This window comes from Cyphomyrmex costatus, unplaced genomic scaffold (genome assembly GCF_001594065.2).
Source record: "Cyphomyrmex costatus isolate MS0001 unplaced genomic scaffold, Ccosl1.0 scaffold233, whole genome shotgun sequence".
In the NCBI taxonomy this organism is placed as follows: Eukaryota; Metazoa; Arthropoda; class Insecta; order Hymenoptera; family Formicidae; genus Cyphomyrmex; species Cyphomyrmex costatus.
The window spans coordinates 49468-69501 of NW_017276402.1; the positions used below are offsets into that span (position 1 = coordinate 49468).

General features: G+C 40.1%; 1 protein-coding gene across 1 annotated transcript; it reads right to left on the bottom strand.

Moving 5' to 3' along the window:
* Window positions 1-1302: 1302 nt before the first annotated feature.
* On the bottom strand, window positions 1303-3746 carry LOC108774104 (uncharacterized). Its single transcript, XM_018540119.1, has 3 exons — window positions 3711-3746; window positions 1646-1985; window positions 1303-1526 (listed from the first exon to the last, which is right to left on the bottom strand). The coding sequence occupies exons 1-3, from the start codon at window positions 3744-3746 to the stop codon at window positions 1303-1305; spliced, it is 600 nt and encodes a 199-aa protein (XP_018395621.1).
* Window positions 3747-20034: the final 16288 nt, after the last annotated feature.

Consider the following 20034-nt stretch of genomic DNA (forward strand, 5'->3'; position numbering starts at 1 on the left):
GGCCTATGAGATGGACCAAGATCCTGGTGACGAGTTGGATATGGTTTAGTCACGGCACCGGCTCAATCACTCCGAAATGAAAACTTTTACTGAATGTTATCAAACTAATAGCTAAGAAACGAACTGCGCGAATCAGACTATTGAATGCTACTCTTGCTCTTTTTGTCATGGTTTATATAGGGATTGGTTTTGGGAGAGGTATCTTGATGGGATGTGTCGAATTCTTATTGATAAAAGTTTATGATTCACGGTCGTCGAATCTATTTCTTATCTCCAGACTATTGTCTTGGAAGTAAGGTCTATGTCTTATTTCCTAACTTAGGACAAATATGTTATGATGAGACTTATCTCATCAGAACATATAAGGTAAATGTACCGGTTATTGGACAGTTAAGGAATTACACGACAAAATCATTTATTCAAACTTTAGAAACATTAAAATTTTAGTTTATACACATGCTTCGTAAGAATGGATGTTTTCTGAAACTAAATCCATTATCAAATATGTTATTTGCGTTTATTATAAATTGTAGGTATTTATGGAGAAAACGGCCGACCTCACCGATTTTAATGAAACTAGGCTCATTCGACGCGTTTTTGCACGAAACGAAAGAATCTGGCAGAAAAAAGTGTCGCTCTGCCCTACGAACCGAGATATTAAGCGTTAAAGTTGACGACTATTCAGGTTAGGAAATCTGTCATACCGACTACATGTAGTGCTACGAGTATGCCTTCTTCATGCTGTCTGACCTCGTGCGCATGCGCTTGGTATCGTTTGAGTCCAACAGAATGCACGAAATTTGAAGTCGGGGCAGACCTCTGTCCATCTCTCCCTCCCCCCCCTGCTGAGGGGCGCACGACTTCTACGATTGTACTGTCGGGGCAGACCTCTGTCCATCTCTCCCTCCCCCCCCTGCTGAGGGGCGCATGACTTCTACGATTGTACTGTCGGGGCAGATCTCTGTCCACCTCCCTCTCCCGCCCTGCTGAGGGGCGCACGACTTCTACGATTGTACTGTCGGGGCAGACCTCTGTCCACCTCCCCCTCCCCCCCTGCTGAGGGGCGCACGACTTCTACGATTGTACTGTCGGGGCAGACCTCTGTCCACCTCCCCCTCCCCCCCTGCTGAGGGGCGCACGACTTCTACGATTGTACTGTCGGGGCAGACCTCTTAAATATATGATTTGTTAAAACAAAATAGAATAACAGACATTTAATAATAACAGACATTTAAAAACATAGATACATAAAATAAAAAAAAAAACATTCCATACTTATAATTTTATGAAAATATAATAAATTTATATTGCAGCCTCTGAAACATCTGTTTCATCCTGGAAGGTCTTCGGTGGATATAGTTCTGCAATTACACAGAAGAAACTCTGTAATCGCTCGTTATATTTATGAACACGTTTGAAAAGGTATTCAGCTAAATAACCCACTAAATGTTTACTACGTGTTCCATATCGTGGGATATTACTTCTAACTTCCCTCCAAACGCGTTCGATATGTTGAGTGTGGGCTCCTAAATAAGAAATAAAAATGATATATATGATTTTTGAAAGTTTGACATAACATTTTTTTCATTTTCTGTATATATTTCACAAGCAATGTATAATTTTATATTTAAAATGTATATTGTACCGGAGTCTGGATCAACAAAATTTATAGAGTGATTTACTGTCAGATGTTGGAAATTTTTACTGTTTAAATTCTTGTAAGACTTCCAACAATCTGACATTATTGTTGTCCCAGGTAAAATCCATTCTTCAATTACTTGAGTAAGAGTTTCTTCTGTGCGATCTGCAACAGGTACAAGAAATATTTTTTTTGTATCGCGTTCATATCCACCGAAGATCCATTTTCCATCGATAATTCGACCACGATTATATTTCCTTTTGCCAATTTTAGCTTCGTCAATTTCAACAATGCTATTTGGTCCTCCAAGTTTTGTTGAATTTTTTTTAGCCCAATAAACGCAAACCTATTTTTTGTCGACATAAATATTATTAATGTTTAATATGTTATTCATTATTGGAATTACCAACAGTATTTATACTAAACAATAATATACATTAATAAAATGAATATATTAAATGTATAACATCATACTTCTCGGCAAAAGGAAATCCAATCAACAACTGACTTGTCAGAAAGATCAAGTTCTGTGCACAAAAACTCTTGGCGCGGAGGTCTTAACATAATGAAATAAGCAGTTAATCTGCATATAGTTTCCAAGCTTAATTTTGATTCGGAAAACCATGTATCTACTTTAGCAGATGTCTTAAAATCACACTTCGTTTTTATTCTTTTTTTATGTTTATCTTTTTTGTAATGCACTTTATAACAGCGGAATAAAAGAGTATTTATGTTAATTATTAATTCACTATTGCACTTAGGACATTGTATTTCAGATATTATAATATTGGTTTCTATCAAAAACTTTATTAATCTTTTTCTATCGTAAGTCAGTGCTAAGAATTCGTGCAGCTTCATCTTAATACGATCTTTTAACAATTATAACAAAAGAAAATCTATTTCAGATTTCGTTACATTTTTCACTTACCAATCAGACAACTTAACGCATGCGCACAAAGTCAGAGAGCATGAAGAAGGCATATACTCGTAACACTACATGTAGTCGGTATGACAGATTTCTTAACCTGAATAGTCGTCAACTTTAACGCTTAATATCTCGGTTCGTAGGGCAGAGCGACACTTTTTTCTGCCAGATTCTTTCGTTTCGTGCAAAAACGCGTCGAATGAGCCTAGTTTCATTAAAATCGGTGAGGTCGGCCGTTTTCTCCATAATTACCTAAATTGTATTTAGTCATGAATATAATATGATTCAAATGTCCTAATTATTGGACAAAAAATGTGACGTGTCTCTGTGTCCACAAAAATATGATCCAATTATTGGACAAATAATAAGCAATTTTTGTTATAGAAAAGAATCGCATTTTATTTACTTATCAATCGAGATTGTACAAAAAAGTTTATCGAAATTGTAATTAGTGAAGTTTTATATAAAGTTTTATATGTAATATATACAAAATATGTTTTTTAATCATTCAATAGACAGGTACGCTAAGGAATATCCAATAATTGATACACGCATATGTGTGAATGTCCTAATAAATGGACGATTGTCCATAAACAAGCGCACCACTATTTTATGTTTGTACTAGTCATTGAACAGTCAAAAGAACGATACATTGGGCGAGTTCAAGACGGCAAAGCGGCTAGATACGCTTGCCGAGCGATCGAGTACGATCGGATTTATAAGTAATAACCAATTATGTTCAATCGCTATATTTAATTAATTTTTGAATCGGAATTACTCATTAATGTATATTTTAAGTATACATATTATTCATATAATAAAAAATTAAAATTTAACATAATTATATGCTAAAGAAAGTATCTCTAATCCTAAAGCTTTTGCTTTAGATACCGAGATGTTTTACTCGTAGCCATTAGTACATTATTTCGAAATTTTTTTTACAAAAGTATCATTTTTAATATAAATAAATTATGTAATACTTAAAAATTAATATAAATAGTTAATATAAATACTTAATTTCTAAATAATATAAAAAATTGCTTAAAAATTTATTTAGAGTAACGCATATCATCAAAAGCTTAATATTTAAAATTTGTGACAATTTGTCCAACAAATTGGGTCATGTCCACTAAGTGGTACATTTACCTTACCTGCTGCATTGGACATCTCACCCTCGAGCATCGTGTCTGTCTTGCGAGTTTGTTATTGCGGAGCTCGACTTACGGCTCCCGGCTTAGCGCCTTGGCGCTATTAAGTGAAAAATATTTACTGATTACATGACTCACGACTTTTGAAAGGGAAATATTTGTTTTTCTATTTTTGGACTTGGTTTTACTTATGGTTTCTTGAATCTTTATTGACTTTTTATCGCGCCTAAAGTAAACTTTTCTAAAGAAAAATATGTATTACCTAATTTGTATGAGTTGTTGATTATTTACTCGAACAAAGGAGTCGTGCAGTCCACCGGACGTAACACTATCAAAAACCGAAAATTTTTTCTTGTCTCTTGTTCTTATTGCTTGTGCATTTCATTATGTTTCCAACTTTAGCATTTTCGGCCTGATCGGGTTTGCACTATTCTAGGTTGGATCAGTATTGTTAGACGGGTTCCCGTTTTTGCGCATGTGCATTAAACGTAGTCTCATTGCCGTATCTAACTCGAGCAAAATAAGGCGCTCTATAGCCCCGGTATTGTTTTTAAAAGTTTACTAAAAAATTTCTAGAGAGAGAGAGAGAAAATTATTTAACAAATGAAATAAACTGTAATATTATACAATATATGTGCAAATATATTGTTACGTCCAAGTTCCGATTCCTGGAGGAGCTGCGGAAGAGCGCAACGAACTCTGCCCGAGATTCGGTCACGCTCGATCCCCAAATTTCGGAAGGGGCAACGGAGGAGCGTCACCGAGTTCGGGCTCTCGCAGGTACACACCGTCGAGTGTCCTGCGAGTCGATCGTACCTTTAAATGCTCCGGAAAATGGGTCAGTGTCTCGAAAGAGACACTATGACGCCTTTTTCCGTGAGCGGTCACGATCGTTGGTCCTTTAATTTAGGTCAGGGAACTTAAGGGGAGGTTCTCATGAAACTCGACCCGAAAATGTCAAAATCTTTTTTTACGTTTTTTATAGCTTATTATGTGTAGAATAAGCCCCCATAAACTCCAGAAAAAGTTTGGCTGAAAAAAAAAGTTATGGTACGAAAAGCGAACCCACCTTTTTACACTAAAATCGACTAAATTGACGAAAAAATAAAAAAATTATGTGATTTTGCACTTCTTAAATGTTTTCACTTTTCTCAGCACGATTATGAAGTGTAAAAATTGTAAAAGTGACGTGCAATTTTCAAAAACTGCTGGTGCAGGCGTTGCATTCAAATTAGTGGTCAAATGTAAGAAAACCCTTATCAAAACTTTAAACGCGTTTTCTGAAAAATACTGTTTTTTAAAACTGTAGCCACGATTTCTCAAAATCTAATTGACGGATCGGTTCAAATTTTTTTTTATTTTAAAGTAAATGAAATTTATTGGAGGATGAACCTAAATGCGACTGATATTTCATGTTTTTTTCGATTTTTTATAGCACTTTGAAGAGCGAACAAAAACGTAAAAAACGACATTTAAAATTCAAATGCATGTCATTTTTTCAATTTTCGATATTTTTTCGATTTTATAGGTTCAAGCTCCAACAAATATCATATATTTTAAGAAAATTTTTGGTTTTTTCGTTTTAGATCATCCGTTCGACCGCAATCCTGGCTGTAATTAACCGACATTTTTTTTCACACGGTCACGTTGCAGCACGCATAAAACATTTTCTTCACTATATTAAGCGTCGAAAAAATTTATTTTTGTACTTAAATACTTCATAAATATGTGCCAAAAAACTAGAATTGATAATTTACCTTCTACCATGAGAAAAAATTCAAGAAAATTACCTTATTTTCGGGTCGCTAGATGAGAACCTCCCCTTAATCCCTATGACCTGGGAGTGGACCTGTGCGATCTAACGGGAATTGATGAAGGAATACGAGAAAAGGTTTAATAAATGAAATTGAAGCGGGTTTTACATTTAAAAATTAAATTTCTTACGCATTTATTTGTAACGATAACAATATACATAATAAACATTATTCGTGACTATAAAGGTGCTTTTTCATGCGCAGCACGCTGCAGCAGCAATTCGTTACTATTGGTTAAGAATTTTATGTAAGCTAGATGACGCACTTCCGGCGCAAAATACATTTTGCCGCAGTTCGTTGAAGTTGAACCGAACGAACAGCAAGCAGCAAGCGGCAAAATCGAGAAAGCGTACAATATGTCCGTCGTTTCATTATGAAAATATTATTTATTGCAATAAATATTAGGAAAATAAACGAAAAATGGCTTCGGATAAGGTACGGATACATGTTTGTAAATTAGATCATTTTATACTTTACCACAAATTTGAAAAAGTAAAGTGTAAAGTATAAAATAATCTAATTTACAAACATTCGTACCTTATCCGAAGCCATTCTTCGTTTATTTTCCTAATATTTATTGCAATAAATAATATTGCCTCGATTTTGCCGCTTGCTGCTTACTGTTCGTTCGGTTCAACTTCAACGAACTGCGGCAAAATGTATTTTGCGCCGGAAGTGCGTCATCTAGCTTACATAAAATTCTTAACCAATAGTAACGAATTGCTGCTGCAGCGTGCTGCGCATGAAAAAGCACCTTTATTGAATGGAAAAAGAAATTACGAGACGAACTAACATTACAAGAAATAAACTTACTAAAATAAGTACAATAAAAAAAATAAAAATTTCAAATGTCGTGTGTGTGTATATGTGTGTGTACGAGAGGGATGGGAGAAGAGTTAAGAGAAGTTCCTTTGGCAGGAACAGGGGACTGCGGGTCGGACGGCGTTCATGCGAACAAAAAAGGGGATGGAGATTCCGAGGAGGTACATCACAATTTCGTAATCTGGAAAAAGATCTGCGGGATGGAAGGAGGTGGAAGAAAAGTCAGGGGGAGGGAAAAGTTGTGCGGGGTAGGAGGTGGTGGCAGGGGGAGGAAAGGTTTGCGGGGGGTAGGAGGTAGTGACGGGAGGAGGAAGAGTTTGTTCAGGGAAAGAGGAGGTGACAGGAGGAAGAAAGGTTTGTGGGGGTAGGAGGTCTTGACAGGGGGAGGAAGAGGTTGTTCGGGGAAAGAGGAGGTGGTGACGGGAGGAAGAGGTTGTTCGGGGAAAGAGGAGGTGGTGACGGGAGGAAGAGGTTGTTCGTCGAAGAAGGTGGCGACAGGGGAAGGTGAGTGAGGTTCTATGAGTGGAGGAGGAGTGGGAATCTCGTCCAGGGAAAGGGGAGGAAATTTCTCGTGCATTGGGAGAGGGGAAATCGAGGGGGAATCAAGGGGAGTTAGAAGAGGGAATTTGGTGAGGTCAAGGGGAAACTTTGAGGAATCAACGGGGGAGTAGGAGGGTTCCGGATATTGTACGTGTGTAGGTGTCCGTGGCAGGCTGAGCGGAGGGAGGCGTAACAATAACTGAAGGACGTGGTGTAACGTCTACGGGGAGAAGCGGGGTAGCGTCTCCGGGGAGAAGCGGCGTAGCGTCTACGGGGAGAAGCGGCGTAACCAACGGTTGATGGGGCCGCGGACTCCTACGGTTCTTAATGTAAGGGCCTCTTCGGCGAGGCTCCTTAGAGGCATTCCGAATGCGCACTAAAATTTGAAGGTGGTGTTAAGAAATGAGAATGTAAAAAATTAAGATTGGAGTTTGCGTGCACAATATTCATTACGCATACTCCTTGAGGAAGGTGAAGGAGTGAGGAAGGCAGCGGGAATGTCTTACTTGTATAATAACTGAAGAAAAGGTGGCGGCGATCAATCCCTCACGGTGCGGTCAGCGATATAGAGGTTCCTGTGGAATCTCCAGGAGGCAGGATGCAAAAAGGCCTTGGAGGGGCCTCGGAGGCGCACTGTCGGTCGACGGGCCGTAGATGGGCCTCGGTGCACTGATTTTAATTTAACACCAGATCTTGGTCAGTTGACTCGGGCGATGCTTCGGACAACTGACTGTCGACCAAAGAGGTGACTGAGCGAACAAGAGAGAGACCGGACAGTTGACTCGGGCTTATCGCCTCGGACAACTGACACGGTGAACTGAAGATTACTACTGACGCTGTGCGCTTCCGAGGGCCTCGTATTTATACCCCAAAAGGGCGGGCTTTTCCTTTGTCTAAAATTTTTGCAACGCTAGCAACTAGTGACATGATTTATGATTTTTCTTAACTTCTATCGATATTGATATCTAGCGTCTTCTAGGAAGAGCTCCGGGAATAAAGGATTTTACGATTTTTGCTAGGTCCTATCGAGGTTGATCTCGCATGTTCTCGGGGAGTTAAGAAAAATAAAGTAATTTACAATTTTTCTTAAGGGTTTTGGGAAATTACTGTCGGAACCACGTCGCGCTTTGTTATAGATAAAATATATGACCAGAAGAGTCGTTGGTTTCCGCGCTTCATTTACATTTATTGTATGTCAAATAAACATCGCCGTGGGAAATCCTCTAAGAGTTTTACGATTTGGCACGATGGACATGGCGCCAGTTATTTTTTAAAGCTAGTTCTCTTAGAGTTACGGATCATTCCCAGATAATACTTTAGAGTGTTTGTTATCTAGTGACCGCTTAGAAATTGTATATGTACGTGCGTGCGTGCGTTGTTACGAGCGCAGAACGCCGCAACTTGTAATAATGAGAAAAGACTGTAATAATTCAACGACTGTCTTTTGACCAACCTTTATTCAACGGTGTTACAAGCAAACTTATAGACTAGCGATCTAAGGTTGATGACGAGAGTACGGCTTACGAAATTAGACTAAATCGAACTGAACTGGAAGGATTTTTTTATTGACTGAAGAGGTGGAGTCTTCTATCAGAGCTCCAACCAATAACGTAAGATTTTAAAATACCAAAAATGTACGTAAACGGGGTAGTGAAAAACTGAAGAAAGTGACGATGACTCATGCAAGAGTCCGTTAAAGATGAGTCATAAAATAAGTTCGTTAGACATATAGCCCTTTTTTGCCTATAATTCTAAAAACATCATAAAATTGAATATTCAAAAGAGGTTTTCAAAAGGGAATGTAATAAACTTCAGATTATATATATATATGTATATAAAATAGATTTTGTATACATATAATCTGAAGTTTATATATATATATATAATCTGAAAAGAAAGAGAGAGATGTATATATGGATATATTACTGAACAAAACGGGCGCGTCAAGTATGTTGCTGGAGATATTGCTCATTTTCGATTGTCTCTATGATTTTCTATTTGTTATCGAGGTAAAAATACTTTTTCAATTTTTCTGCGCCTCTTATTAGGCTATCTATTACATTTCGTTTTCTCATTCTGGGGAGAATCACATTAGAGGTTAAAAAAAAATCGATTTTTTTTTTGCATAAATCGCTAGCTTAACAATCCAAGAATACGCTGCCAAAATTTCAAAGCGAAATTCGCATTCGTTTAGATTTTATGAGCATAGAACCGAGCGTTTATCGGGTACAGGCTACAGACTCGAGCGCACAGCAGGTATGGCCGCTTCAGGTAGTCGCTCTTTGTACTTACGTAGCTCCCCTTGTAGGGAACCCTACCTTTGTATCTTTCTTTTCCAATAACGATATAGAAGGTACTAGAAGCATCAACACAACGGATTATTTCGGTTATATTCTATCTCTTAAAAAAACCTTTTTTAAAAAAAAGATAAAGACATACGCCAAGTGCATAAGAAAGATATTGAACTTCTTGATCCAAAACAGATATGAGATAAATATAATTGACCAAGTGTATTCTTCATTACGCCAGTCACATAAGACAGACCGAAAGTGACTATAATTGTCAACTGTATTATAGTGTTACGTCCAAGCTCCGATTCCGGGAGGAGCTGCGGAAGGGCGCAACGAACTCTGCCCGAGATTCGGTCACGCTCGATCCCCAAATTTCGGAAGGGGCAACGGAGGAGCGTCACCGAGTTCGGGCTCTCGCAGGTACACACCGTGGAGTGTCCTGCGAGTCGATCGTACCTTTAAATGCTCCGGAAAATGGGTCAGTGTCTCGAAAGAGACGCTATGACGCCTTTTTCCGTGAGCGGTCACGATCGTTGGTCCTTTAATTTAGGTCAGGGAACTTAATCCCTATTACCTGGGAGTGGACCTGTGCGATCTAACGGGAATGGATGAAGGAATACGAGAAAGGGGTTTAAGAAATTAAATTAAAACGGGTTTTGCATTTTAAAATTAAATTCCTTACGCATTTATTAATTACGATTATAAAATATATAAGCATTATAATTAAGTGAGTACGACGTAAGATAAGTACGTAAAAATTTCATTGAATATAATTTCTAATTATGAGTATGTAAAAAAAAGAAAAATTACAAAAATAAAACTACCAAAACATAAGTATGTAAAAATAGAAAAAAATTATAATTATCGTGTTTGTGTGTGTGTAAGAGTGGGACGGGAGAGGAGTTAAGAGAAATGCCTTTGGCAGGAACAGAGGACTGCGGGTCGGACAGCGATCATACGAACGAGAAAGGGGATGGGAATCCTGGGAATGTACACGATGATCTCATGTTGTGAGATGAGATCTGCGGGATGGAAGGAGGTGGAAGAAAAGTCAGGGGGAGGAAACGTCTGCCCAGGGAAGGAGCTGGTGACGGGGGGAGGAAGAGAAGTCTGTGGGGGAATGGAGGTGGTGAAGGGAGGAAGAGAAGTCTGTGGGGGAAGGGGGTGGTGACGGGAGGAAGAGAAGTTTGTTGGGTGAAGGAGGAGGTAAAGGGAGGAAGAGAAGTCTGTGAGGAAAAGGGGGTGGTGACGCGGACGGGAGGAAGAGAAGTTTGTGGGGTGAAGGAGGAGGTAAAGGGAGGAAGAGAAGTCTGTGGGGGAAAGGAGGAGGTAAAGGGAGGAAGAGAAGGCTGTGGGGGAAAGGGGGTGGTGACGGGAGGAGGAAGAGTTTGTTCAGAAAAAGAGGAGGTGGTTACTGGAGGAGGAAGAGTTTGTTCAGAGAAAGAGAGGGTGGTGACGGGAGGAGAAAGAGTTTGTTCAGAGAAAGAGGGGGTGGTGACGGGGGAAGGTGAATGGGGTTCTATGAATGGGGGAGGAGTAGGAATCTCATCCAAGGAAAGGGGAGGAAATCTCTTGTGCATTGGGAGAGGGGAAATCGAAGGGGAGTTAGCAGGGGGAATTTGGTGAGGTCTAAGGGGAATTCCGAGGAATCGACAGGGGAGTAGGAGGGTTCCTACTCCCCTGTCGATATTGTACTTGTGTAGGTGTGGGTGTACGTGTGTCCGTGGCGGGCTGAGAGAGGCGTAACGATAACTGACGGACGCGATGTAACATCTACGGGTAGAGGCGTAGGCGTGTTGTCTACGGGTAGAGGCGTAAGCGTATTGTCTACGGGTAGAGGCGATTGACAGAGCCGCGAACTCCGGTGTCTCTTCGAGTAAGGGCCTCTTGGGCGGGCCTCTCTAGTGGCACCCTGAGTGCGCACTAAAATGTGAAGAGGGTATTAGGTGTGGAGAAATAAAATAAAAAAAAATTAAAATTTGAGTTTACGTCCAAGTAATTTGTTACGTAAATTCTCCTTTTTTTTTCTTAGGGAAAGTGAAGGGGAGAGGAAGGGAAATAAAAATGTATCTTACTTGTAACCCGGAAAAAAAGAAAGGTGGCGGCGATCAGTCCTTCACAGTAATGTCCTGGTCCACAGCGGAATCTGCTGAAGGCAGGTTTCAAAGGCCTTCGGAGGCGGACGGTCGGTCGTGGATGGTCCTGGTGGACTTCGACGAAGCCTCGGAGGCGCACGGTCGGTCGTGGATGGTCCTGGTGGACTTCGATACACTGATTCTAACCGACCACCAGATCTTGGTCAGTTGACTCGGGCGATGCCTCGGACAACTGACTGTCGACAAAAGAGGTGACTGAGCGAACAAGAGAGGCCGGACAGTAGACTCGGGCTTATCGCCTCGGACTACTGACACGGTGGTGCTGAAGATTACTACTGACGCTGTGCGCTTCCGAGGGCCTCGTATTTATACCCCAAAAGGGCGGGCTTTTCCTTTGTCTGAAAATTTTTGCAACGCTGGCAACTTGTGACATGATTTACGATTTTTCTTAACTCCTATCGATATTGATATCAAGCGTCTTCTAGGAAGAGCTCCGAGAATAAAGGATTTTACGATTTTTGCTAGTCCTATCGAGGTTGATCTCGCGTGTTCTCGGGGAGTTAAGAAAAATAAAGTAATTTACAATTTTTCTTGAGGGTTTTATGCGTAGGAAATTACAGTCGGGACCACGTCGCGCTTTGTTATAGAAAAAATATATGATCAGAAGAGTCGTCGGTTTCCGCGCTTCTTTTATTAGATGTCAAATGAACATTGCTGTGGGAAATTCTCTAAGAGTTTTACGATTTGGCACAATGGACATGGCGCCAGTTATTTTTTTTTGCTAGTTTTCTTAGAGTTCCCAGATGATACCTTAGAGTGTTCATTATCTAATGACCGCTTAGAAATATGTGGTTTCGCAATTTTTATCGCCGTCAGCCCTTTGTACGCAAGTTGTTTTCCTCGTTTTATTTTTCTTTTGAGTGGCATTTACGAGTTTCCCAGCGCGTGGTGTTTACTTAGGCCTCGATTATCAGATATCCGCGCTCGGGCCCTTCTCGTAAATTTCACTCTGGTCATGACGCTGACCAAGATCCTTTGAAAGAAAAGAATCGTGGAGTCTACAGGACGTAATTATAGTGAAGAAAAAACTTGGCGTGCCCGGGTCGCATTAATTGTAAACAGTATGCAATGAAAACATTATTTCAACATAGTATTTGTATTATAAATTAAAATAACAGACATATGTATACAGATATAATATATACGTATAACATAGTGATATAAATTGTGAGACATGAAAATATATTCATAAATAATAGATGTGATGTAAATTATGGACAAGTATAATATTTAGATATATATTTTAGAAATGTTACGTCCCTCCCGTCCATATATTTCTACTTTGCTTTTTCCTTTTGTATACGCGTTATATGCATTTAGAGTTAAGTATAACATTAAGAAACTAATTGTAACTCTTCCTATTACCATCCTTACCATTATGCCTTACCAACATATCTTCATTACCAACATCCTCATTACCGACACCTTCCTTACCGACACCTTCATTACCCACATATTAATCTTAACCTTTCCACCACCTTTGACCCTTCCACCACCAAGATGATTCCCACTTCTAAACGCCCTACTCCTGGACACATCCTGGTAGGGACCTAAGCCTTAAAAAGGGCACAAGAGCGCGCAGAGCTCAGAATTTAGACAGAATTTTGATTTAGATCAAGATTTACGGAAGAAGTCTTCCACTCAGATTCCAACTCCAATTCCACATCCATTAACTCAAATTCAAGTTCCATATCCGTAACTCTAACTCTAACTCTTACTCTTAATTCTATTCCATATTTTTTATTCTATATTCTAATCCATATTTTAATTATATTCTATTCCATATCCTAACTCATATTCTTAATCCTAATTCACAGTGTATTATTTTGCGCATACTTTAAACCGCGACTATCAATTATATTCAGTTATTATTAAATTACTTTTATACTATAATAAATATCATATCAAACAACCACTGCGGCATAACTCATTTGCGAGACGAAAGACCGACTGAAGCCTTCCATTCAACGAACCTCTGACGAAACGAGGAACCACAGGTAACAGAACAAATTCATGGTGACAACATTGCCTCTACCATTTCGGTAAGAATACCAAATCTATTGCATTACGTTTCAATCCGACTTATTAGACAACGGTATTGTCTAACGGACCGCTGACCGCTCTCGAGTCACGTACTCTAACTATTTACATTACGCGCTCGGACCGACCCCGCAATATAATAATCGAACTCTTTCGTTAAACACGAAACGTATACATTTAGTTTAAATCCACGATTCTATAACATAACATTAGCTTTTCCTCTACGACGCTATTGTACCTCAAATAATCACGGTTTTATTTAAAGTAAATCATTTCTATTTCTCTTAACTCATGAGTCCGCCACTCAACCCGATACATCATAACATCCTCTGGGATAATATAAGCGTTCCATATCAGGCGTGGCTCAATACCGATCTCTGTTGTACAGCCGTAAGCTACCAATATCAGCAAAGTAGTATTAGTATTTGTGCTGTATGTTACGCGGACAAGTCTCCTTACGATCGTAGCCAGTATACAAGCATTTCACGTCACTATATTCATATAGGAGCTTTTGACGAATCCGACCGCTGCCATTTGTGCAACAGTTTATTTCCGCGTAGCAGTCCAATATCAGCGTGTGGTACATGTAGCCACCTATTACACGACTTTCGTAGTTACTTAATCGAAACGGGAGATAGGCCGTACACCAACGCGCAATCGACTGTGATTATTGTTTCACAGGTACGCCAGAGGATGGTTAATCCTGATCAACTCCACTAAATAAAGATCTATCCTACCATAAGCCGTTCCGAAATCCTGTCTTTAATTTTTATTTTAGTATAGGTTGGGACGACATAACATTTTGGTGACAGCGGTGGGATAGTTCATTTCACTGTATAAAATGATTCGTCAATCCTTTGAATTGATACATTAATTATGCCATCGAATAACGAACGTCCGTTACAACAAGTACTCGCACCCGAATTAGATTTACCATGAATCATAACTTGTTCCCGTTGCGTGATCACCGTATTCTATCAACATCGCGGTACGCGAAAGCTGCTTTGCGACGATTGCTTTTTCTCTATTGTAAATATATCGGAATTCCAACAATACGAGCGAGTGATTAGACACTACGCTTGTCTTGGCACTAGAATCGTAGACGAAGAGTGTAGCCGTTGCGATACTTTCCTGACTATAGTCAATTCTATCGCGCGTGGTGCCTGCGTTTGGTGCCTTAGCGTTTGTTTAAGTAGCACAGAATTAGGAAGTGACGAATTCCCTAATAACGACTCCACTGTCAAAATCTTTCAATACGAGATCCGTAGACCCGCTGGAATAACTAGTGATCAGCACAACCCTTATATTATTGAATATAATCCTTTACCACAATGATGGGTACTCGAAGCAAGAAAACTGCTGACTCCGATACAGCAGTCGAGTCCGACAATACACGAGAAACCGGAGAAAGTACTAGGGAATACGAATTAGAATTAACTGTTCAGGCCGTTAAAGAGAAAGAAAATCATTTAAGGGCTCATGAGAGTGCCCTTCGGCAGCAATTAGACCAGATGAAAGCGATGAGACGACAATTAGAGACAGAACGCGAAACCTTTAATCAGACAGTTACAACTCGCGAGAACGATTTACTCGTGCGTGAGCAAGAGTTAGCCCAGAAATGGCAAGATAACGATTTGTCGCGCGGCTTCATGTACAAAATCCACCTGTTTCACAGGAACCAGCTCCCACTTTCCGTCATAACTACGAATATAGCCATCCGGTATCACAACCCGTTAACGGATCACCAGAAATTAAGGTGTCGTTCCGCGAAGCGACAGAATCAGTCCCTTACTTCGATGGGTACAATATCCCATTATCCAGATTCACGCGTGCATGCCGTAGAGCCCGCGAGATTGTACCGCCAACCGCAGAAAGAAATCTTACTAAGCTCCTTATAAACAAATTAGGGAACCGAGCTTACTACGCTGTAGAAGACGAACCTTGCGAATCAATTTCAGATCTGATAGATTTATTAAGCGGAGCATTTGGTGCACCTAAAACTCTAGATCAATATCGCGGCGAACTCAGTGCCTCTTATTTACGACCCAATGAATATCTATTAGACCATATCAGCCGAGTAAAGGACCTTCGTACCACTATATTAGATCACGAGCGACGCGAGAAACGCTTCCTTGATCCACATTTCGTGACGGAAATTGATAGTCTAACAACCCGATCATTTATAGACTGGTTACCATTTGAATACCGCATACAAATGGGTCCTGAAACGCGTCAACAGTACACTGATGCGTTCGCAGCCGCAAAGGTGATAGCAAAGAGAAAAGAGCTAGACAAACAGAGGGAAACCGACAAACAGCGAGATTCACATTATAAAATAGATCGCGATAGAGATTTTCGGCAGAATCTACTGACAAACAAACCTCCGACACACTCTACACCATATCGCCAAAACCTCTCTGAATCTAGGCATTCGACGCCTCAACCTAACTCTCCACGGAAGGAAAACCCTCCGCCAGTTCGCGACGCGCGGACAGAAAATTGGCGAAATTCGCAACGTGAAACTCGCCCAGCAGATGTAATATGCCGATATTGCAAGACCCCAGGGCATGAACTTTCCGAATGCCGCAAGCGACAATATAATAACGCGCGAAAAGAGGAGTCGGGAAACGCGCGCGGGCCGTCGGGAAATCAGGGCGCGACCTCGGCGGACGAGAAAAGGAATACGCGTCCGGTCAAGCCAATAGAAATAGTAACAAACGCGAACAATTCAGAATCGCAGTCTTAAATTCGAAAGAATTCATGCATGCACCTTCGGTAATAATATTCGCAGCAGGGTTCTTACGAAACGCCGAGTTTATGGTGGACACCGGTGCGTCCCCAAATATAATTAAAAGACACACCTTAGTCCCCGGACTTAGAATTAACAACGACGATCCGCTTTATCTTACTGGTATTATGAACGGTCGAATTAAGACCCTAGGGTCAGTAGAGGTAACGATAAACGGACACCCCGTCACAATCCATGTGGTGCTCGACAGCTTTCCAATTCCTCAGGACGAAATCCTAGGATCTGACTTCCTGCGTAATGCTTCTAGCATTAATTTCGTCAAAAGTTTCTTGGAGTGGCAAGGAGTCAGAATCCCTTTCTCCTCCCAAGAAACGATCACAATTCCCGCACGATCAAAATCAGTATTTTGTCTGAGAATCGAAAATACTAAACTCATCACAGGATACGTTCCACCACTTAACGTTGGGGAAGGAATTTACCTAGGGAACGCGCTAGTCACAAACCGTGCCGGGAAGATATATTTGCAAATTATCAATATCAACGAAGAAGATAAAGAAGTTACAATTCCGCGAATAGAGCTTCAAGAAGTAAAACATATCTCTCGCGATGGCCCCGTGAATACAGAAAATATGGCGCCAGTTGCCTCTATACAAACTCAAGATTAATCCTCGCGATTCATTCAAGTTCAAGAACTCCTCCGACTCAATCATTTAAACAAAGAGGAAGCTCACCACGTTAAAAATCTTATTAACAAGAACGTCGATCTATTCCAACTCCCGAACGAAAACTTAGGTTGTACCGGGGTAATTTCCCATAAAATAATCACCACTGATGATCGACCCATCAATGTCAAACAGTACAGATTTCCTCCAATTCACAAGCATGAGATAGACCGACAGGTTGGCGAAATGCTTGATAAAGAAATCAACATCTCCTTATAATTCTTCGCTCTGGATTGTTCCTAAAAAGACCGACTCTAAAGGTAACAAACGTTGGAGATTGGTCATAGATTTTAGAGCACTCAATGAAAAGACACTCGGAGACGCTTATCCATTGCCCAACATTACAGACATACTCGACCAGTTGGATAGTGCTAAGTACTTCAGTGTGTTCGATCTAGCATCTGGATTTCACCAGATACCGATGTCCATAAATGATGCGTAAAAAACTGCTTTCTCAACGCCATATGGGCACTACGAATTCAAGCGTATGCCATTCGGGCTTAAAAACGCTCCTGCTACATTTCAGCGCCTTATGGACGGGGTTCTGAGTGGACTCCAAGGTGTCAAATTATTAGTGTACTTAGACGATATTTATGCGAGTTATTTATGCGAGTAGTTTAACAGAACACGCGCACAAATTTAGTAAGCTAGCAGAACGATTACGTGGCGCAAATCTGCGACTCCAGCCAGATAAGTGCGAATTTCTTAGGAAAGAAGTTACTTATCTAGATCATATCATAAGCGAAAATGGGGTAAAACCGGACCCTAAAAAAGTCATAGCCGTTAAGAATTTTCCGCGACCGAAAAATGTTAAGAACATTAAGCAATTCCTAGGCCTAGCTAGTTACTATAGGCGTTTTATTCATAATTTTTCGAAAGAGGCCTCACATCCTTATTAAAGAAGGATGAACCTTTCATATGGCAAGATCCTCAAGAAAATGCTTTTGCAAGCCTTAAGCGACAATTATGTACGGAACCACTATTGCAACATCCTGATTTTACTAAACCCTTTATTCTAACTACTGATGCATCAGGATATGCAATAGGCAGCATACTAAGTCAGGGTGAAGTAGGCAAAGACAAACCCATCGCGTACGCGTCAAGACTCCTAAATAAAGCGGAGCAAAATTACGCGACAATTGAAAAGGAATCATTAGCAATAATTTATTGCGTAAATCACTTTCGACCGTACCTTTATGGTAATAAATTTCTAATTCTTACTGATCATAAGCCATTGGAATGGATGCACTCCGTTCAAGATCCTACTTCACGCTTAATTAGATGGCGTCTAAAACTCGCTGAATATGATTATAAAGTAGTATATAAGGCAGGAAAATCAAATTGTAATGCAGATGCTTTGTCTCGAAATCCTCCAACCAATCCCATATATCCTCTGAGTCATCGGCTGAGTCATCAGAATATAAGTTTGCCTGAGTCACGAGGCTCGGATGACGCTAGACCATCCAGGACTAGTCCTGGAAGTCATAAGAAAACCGATACTCTTACACAACCAGAGACTAAACATCCGCTGGTAACTAAAGGTAATAGTATCCTTAACGTAAATAAAGCAGTTAATGAAAGCAATAACTTTGAAGCGGAAATGAGTCAGAGCACGTCATCCAAACAAATTCAAGCGAGTAAGCGAAATTCAATCCCAAGTACAAGCAAAGGTGAAACAGTAAATAATGATCTAAGTGATGTGGAATGCGAGTGTGACGAAATCGAACTCCGAATAACAGATAGTGATAATGATCAGTCAAGTAATAGTAGTGATGAAAATTCCGACATTGATAGTATTCATAGCGAACAAGGAAATCCTCTTATGCCCGATACGCCATACGATTTCCAAACAATTAATAACGTCAAATTCCGCGTAACCAAAGAAAATCTTATATCACAAAAGAATAACTTAGTAATATTTATTTCACAAGATGGGGAACCGTGTGACGTAGGAGCATTAATGTTAGCAGCAAATAATTTATTAGCGCAGGTTAAAGATACTACTCTAGCTCGTGCTCGACCATACCCTTATACGAAAACTAGTAAAATAATAGCTATAACTGTCAAAACCAAAGTATCAGAGTTAACAGAAAAGGAAATACTTGAAGAGTCAATATATTCATTGCTAGATGTCATAAGAGAACTAGGCTTAAAGCAAATCGCGATTAGTAAGGGTAATGTCGACGTCGTGCCATGGACATTTATTCAGGACAAACTCCGAAGCATATTAGATGGTACAGCTATCACTGTTACTGTATGCGAGAATGTCATAGAAATACCATTAGTGAGCGAAAGAGACGCGATACTATACGAAAACCATGCATCAGCTATAGGTGGCCATAAAGGCATAGCTAAAACTTATAAGCGAATCCGCGACATATATTATTGGCCGAGATTGAAAGCCGATGTAGAAAATTATATTCAGAAATGTAGGGACTGCCAAGTGAAAAAGCTAGTCAGGAGAAAAACTAAACAACCTATGGTATTAACCGACACACCGAATGCGGGCTTCGACAAAATTTCTATGGACATTATGGGACCGCTCCCCAGATCACGTAAAGGAAATGTTTATATTTTAACGATACAAGATCTCCTCACTAAATATTCATTGGCAATTCCTCTTAAGAACGCTGGTGCAATAGATGTAGCGAATGCTTTTATTAACGATTTCATCTGTATTTACGGTGCCCCTAAGGCATTGCTTACAGACCAAGGCACACATTTCATAAACAGTTTAATGAAAGCAGTCGCACAGAAATTCAAGATCAAACGGTACCGCACAACTGCGTACCACCCACAGGCAAATGGATCCGTGGAACGGTCACACCACGTCCTGTGGGAGTATTTAAAACAAGCAATTAAAAATAAACATGACTGGGACAATCATCTCCGTATGGCATGCTTCTCATATAACACTAGCGTGCATGAAGGAACTCATTATACCCCCCACGAACTCATCTTCGGCAAGTTAGCTCGAATTCCCACTAGTGATCCGATCCCAGCGGAATAACATAACGAAAGCTATACGAATTATTTATTAAGATTATTCAATAAGATTAAAGATATGCAAGAAACAGCGCGTGACCACCTCTTGCAAGCAAAAATTAGATCTAAGAATTATTATGATAAGAGAGCGAATCCATGTAACTTTAGTGTAGGAAATAAAGTATACCTCTTGAAGGAACCTA